Consider the following 5609-nt stretch of genomic DNA (forward strand, 5'->3'; position numbering starts at 1 on the left):
TTGATGCACTTTTGGATAAAAATGTAAGTTCTTTAGATTAAGTCAAAGCTGCCCGTTAAGAATCGCTTGTGAAGGCTTTTATGAAAAGATATTGCAAAAAACTGTTAAATTTCGAGGTTTAAAAAATTTTCGATAACTCTAGAACTTATTCATAATAATAAATAATAATAAATAATAATAAATAATAATAATAATAATAATAAAGCCTCGGTGGCTCAGTTGGTTAGACACTCGGACTTCACTTCAGAGGTCCGGGGCTCGATCCCTGAGCTGGTACCTCTGGAAATTTTTTTATGTACCTTTACCGAGGTTCTGGTGGTTCGAAACCCACCTTAAGCTGTAGCCCCCCACCTCCCATCGTGTACTTGACTGCAACCCAGTCCGTCAATGATGCGGTTAAACCCATGAAAATCTTATTGTTTTAATTTTTTTAATTCCGTGATGAGTACAATCCAGGGTGTCTACTTATCTGGAAAACCTCGAACGGTCGTGGAAAGTTGTGGGTCACGCAAAGTTGGGGTAAAGTCGGGGAATTTTTTTTTTTAATTTAGGTAACTTTTTCGAGCATACTTAAATTTGCTTTAAAAATCGTAATAATAAATAAAATAATTATGTTTTTTCTTTTTTCTAAAAGTAAACTTATAGTATACCGTATTTTTACTGATTTAAATAAACTTCTTTTTAACCTTTACGTAAATTTCAGAAAAATATATTGTATTGAAAATATTTGTATATATGTTAAACTGATTTTAAGATAACAACACAAATAGTACAGAAATAAAAAAAAACTATTCATCAAATTTACGGACTCAAGCGACAAATTTAAAAATATTATAATTTTATCTTTCGTATTTTCCATTTCTTTAATTGTTCGATAGTGATATTACGCGTATATTTGAAAATATCCTTTAATATCATAAAATTCTTAATTTCGTGACCTTTTATATAGTTACTTTCATGTATAAAGGAAAATCGTTATTTAATTTTATATACAGGGTGTCACAAAAGTCCGGGACGGCTGAACATTTCCTCAGATACGATTTTTTCAGGGAGGTCAAGGTCATTATTGAAGTAACTTTCAACTAGGAATTCAGTGGTGACCTTTATTTTTATATTAACGATGACCTTCATGGTTTTTTCAAAGTGAACCTTCTTTTAATGGCAACCCCCTTTTTACATCGGCAATCGATAGAGCGGGGACCTTGTAACCATGAATGTCACCCTAAGGTTATTTAAATTTAAACAAGGTCTGCATACCTCTGAGAATAGAAGCTTTTCAAATTTTTCTCGTAACGAACAAATTTAATTACTTTAGCCAGGCGCATTCAGTAGTAACCTTAAGCATGATCTTAAAGTTGACCTTCAAGCTTATTTCAAGGTCAATTTCTTCCCGTTGTAAATCCCCATCGGCAATCGGTATAACCCAATTATACGTTCGAACATGTACTCATGTCATAGGTCCAATTTGACCTTGACCTAGAGGTATGCTGGCCTTGTTTAAGTATAAATGACCTTACAGTGGCCATCAAGGTTACAATATACTCATAACCTGCGCACATATTTATAGGTACAATTTTCTGCTCTATCGATTGCCGATATAAAGAAGGGGTTTTCATTTTTTAAAGTTGACTTGAAAAACTTTTAAGGTCATCCTGAAGACAAAAATAAAGGTCACCATTTAATTTCTTGTTGAAAGTTATTTCAAAAATGACCTTGAACTTCCTGAAAACTATCTTACCTGAGGAAATATTTAGCCATCCCGGGACTTTTGTGACACGGTTTTTACATATCTGAATATTATCAACGAAGACTTTACGATTGGTATTAAGAAATATACATGAAAAATGAAGGTGGAAAAAACCTGAAACTGTCAGCGAATTTTTTATCGGATTTAAGTAAACATCCTTGCTATCATTTTTTGAAATTTTGTAATTATTATTTCCAGAGATATTCAAATTTTTCGAAAACATCGAAATTTGAGGTTTTCGCAATATTTACTTATTAAATTTATATTTTTCCTTGAACTTGGGCTCATTATACATTTATCCATTCTGCCGTACTGATGAAGAAACTGCATAACTGTACAAAAACTTTCATACATTAAAAGGTTCAGATTAACGCGTTTCATTAAACATTTTGGTTTGCATTTGCGCGCCTTGCATTTGCGCGCCTGATTCGCTGGAGCGCGTTTAGAGTCTCTTGTGACAGAGGTGCGCCTTCAGGATAATTTATCTCATCTTCTCTTTCTGTGAAATAGAAATCGGGTTCGCTACGTCTTTTATATTTAAGCCGTCGGCGTTCATGATCATATATTGCTTGAAAAGTATCATAATGTTCGACTATTCCAATTATGTATGCGCTGTCCTCTGTTTCCATCAAAGTGCGATTTTGGACTAAATGGTAATATCCATGACCTGGTGCCGCGCCTGGTACTCTTGTTAAAATATAGTAAACGGCTACATGAAGATGCACGCTTGGATCCGTTATAAGTCTGGGCTGTGGTCTGCCAGGAGCAGGTCTGATATCAGGAAAAGGTTCACTACCGGGAGCTCTAGAATTTCCTAACTCTGTAAGAAGAAATAGAAAAGGGTAATTCAAAAAATGAATTCGAACGTCTTATATAAAAGAAACCACATTCAATATATATTACTATACAGTCCACCTTCTCAATAATACCGCTCTGAATAGGGACGTTAATCCTAATCCGAGCTCGAGCTTGCCTCTACTCGCCCAAAGTTTGGATCCGACTTTCTCGATAGTGCTTTCTCAATTTAGCAGAACCTTAGTAAATTTACGGTATACTGTATTATTTTCTAATCAGGCAGGTTCTACACTGTACGTCGCAGAATCTGTCAACGACAAAATATGTTCTTTTTAAAAGGAAATTAGACAAGCGTTTTCCCCATTTGAGAAAAAAAAAATGTTCCACGTAGTTGCGACTATGAAATAGTCAGATATTCCAATTTTCTTTCAAGATTCTGATGTTGTATGCCGGAACATAATTTTATTTAAGATACCTCACTTTATTTACTTGAAAAATCATCTCTTTGTTTCAGAGTAAACTCCAGGAATAAATTTTATCATCAAATTGGATAAAAATGCTGCAGCAAGTTTATCTGGCGAAAATATTTATCTGACACATGTCAAACGTCTGCGTCTAGACTCACCGAAAAAATTTCGTTCAAAAATTTGAAAATCCTCGTGGTATTCATTTTTCAAATCGTCTCACTTTATTTAAATGATTTTAACCAAAAAATCATTAATCTACAATAACAGAAAACGTCAGCTGCACTTTGGTTAGTTTATACTTTCTGGTGAACACTCAGCCAAGTTCAGTCCTTAACTTTTGATGAAAAACCATTAGTTTCTGTAGGCAAATCATTTTTTAGATAAAATCATTGAATTAAATTGAGACAATTTTAGAAATTAATACCACGAGGATTTTTAAATTTATGAAGGAAATTTTTTCGGTGAACCCAGACGCAGCCGTTTGACATATCACATATGTCAAACAAAAATTTTTTTATAAATATATATTATTATAAATAAATATTATTGATATTTTTTATGAAAAATATGTATTTTACATTAAAAATGACTTATTTTTTCACAAATTCATCTTTTTTCGATCAAAAATGCAACTTTTTGAGTCTGAATTAGTCTAGTTTGGATGAGGATCCAATTTTGGTAAAAAATTCAACTGTTCGGTTAAAAATGAACTTTTTATTAAAAATTCATATTTTTGGTTTAAACTTAATAATTTGGTAAGAAATTCCACTATTTTTACAATATTGTTTACTTTTTCGTAGATAATTACTTTTCTTGTCAGAAAGTCATATTTCTATGATAGAAATTCATATTTTTTGTAGGCCATTCGTCTTTTTTGGTCGAAAAATAATTTTCTTGGTTGAAAACGCAGTTTTTTAATTAAAAATGCCAATGTTCGGGCTTAAATTAAACTGGTTTATTTAAGGAGTAAAAAATTTGGTAGAAAATTAAACTGTTCGGTTGGGAAAAAAATGTTTTTAATAATAATTTATATTTTTCGATAAACTTAATAATTTGGTTAAAAATCAAATTACTTTACTGCAAATTAAATTTTTTTGTAGAAAATAAACTTTCTTTTTGAAAAGTCATATTTTTTAAATAAAAATTTCATGTGTTTTGATGAATATTCGTCTCTATTGGTAGAAAATTATTCTGGTTTGGTTGAGGATTTAATAATTTGGTAAAAAATGAAACTATTCGGTTGAAAATGAGCTTTTGGTCAAAACTATGATATTTTAGTTTAAATTTAACTATTTGGATAAAAGGTGAATTATTTTCATGAAAATTTAACTTTTTCGTAGTAAATTAATTTTTTCTTAAAAGAAATCATATTTTTGGCTTGCAAATTCAATCGTTTTGCTGATAATTCGTCCTTTTGTCCTACAAATTTGACAATTTTGTCAAAAATTAATGTATTTTATTGAAAATTCATGTTTGTAATTCAACTAATTGGTTGAAAGTTGTCCTAGTCTGTTAAAAATGTACATTTTTTAAAAGTAGCCTCTTTGGTTAATAATTTAAGTATTTAATTCTTAGAAAATTAATCATCCGGTTTCAAAATGTATAAACTTTTTTGTTCCTCTTTTTTAAAGATTCAACATTTTAGTTAAACTTCATATCTTTAGTTGAAAATGTAACTTTTTTGTTAAAAAGTTATCTACTTCGGTCAGAAATTCATCTGTTTCGGTCAGAAGTTAATCTAATTGATTAAAAGTTGTACTAATTTCTTCAAAACTAATTTTTTTTGGTTTTAGGTCGAAAAGTAATTTTTTTTGGTTTGAAATTAATTCTTTTTGGTTAAAAATAGAACTGTTTGACTCGGCATTAGTCTGACTTTGTTTATAATTCAACACTTTCGTAGAAAATTAAACTATTTGGTTGGATTTAAAATACAACAATTTTATTGAAAATTGATGTCTTTTTCTAAAATTGTGTCTTTTTTGTTAGAATATTAATTTTCTTGGTAGAAATTTTGTTTGTTTGTTAAAAATTTAACTAATTGCTTAAAAATGCATGTCTTTTTAGTTGAACATTCAAATGCTTGGTTGAATGTTGAACTTGTTTGTTAAGAATTCATATTTTTAAAGATTAATTCATTTTTTGTTAGAAATTTAATCTTACAAGATGAAAATTAAACTATTTTGCAGAAAATTATTGTATTTTGTTTAAAATTAATTTTGTTTATTGATATATTTGATATATATATAGATATATATTTAATTTATATATTATTGTTGATGTTTATTTCAACTTAAATTCTTAGGAATTCAAAAGTGTTTAATATTGCTATCAATATGGTATTTGCATTAATGTTATTTGAAAGAATTTATTCCTCCATTATTTCCCTTTTTCGTGAAAAAATCACATTCGTTCCTATGTTTTGATAGAATTTTGGGCTACGTACGAGGGTGGATTGATAAGTTTCCGGCCTGACCAAGAAAAACAACGTTTTTAAGAATTTTTTTTTTTTATTCTCAACATAATCTCCTCCAAGGCTGATACATTTCTCATAGCGGTGTTCTAGTCTAGTAATGCCATCTCTATAGAATGATTCGTCAAGC

The 5609-nt window shown here is 29.8% G+C and overlaps 1 protein-coding gene across 1 annotated transcript in view; it reads right to left on the reverse strand.

Annotated features, from left to right (window-relative positions):
• Window positions 1-720: 720 nt before the first annotated feature.
• The window catches only part of LOC117174749, a 53701-nt gene continuing 48812 nt past the window's right edge, over window positions 721-5609 (reverse strand). Inside the window, exon 2 of the mRNA XM_033364091.1 lies at window positions 721-2567. Coding sequence (XP_033219982.1) covers window positions 2128-2567 — 440 coding nt within the window. The 3' untranslated portion in view covers window positions 721-2127. The remainder of the gene's footprint in view (window positions 2568-5609) is intronic.

The sequence above is a fragment of the Belonocnema kinseyi genome, chromosome 6 (genome assembly GCF_010883055.1).
Source record: "Belonocnema kinseyi isolate 2016_QV_RU_SX_M_011 chromosome 6, B_treatae_v1, whole genome shotgun sequence".
Classification (NCBI taxonomy): Eukaryota; Metazoa; Arthropoda; class Insecta; order Hymenoptera; family Cynipidae; genus Belonocnema; species Belonocnema kinseyi.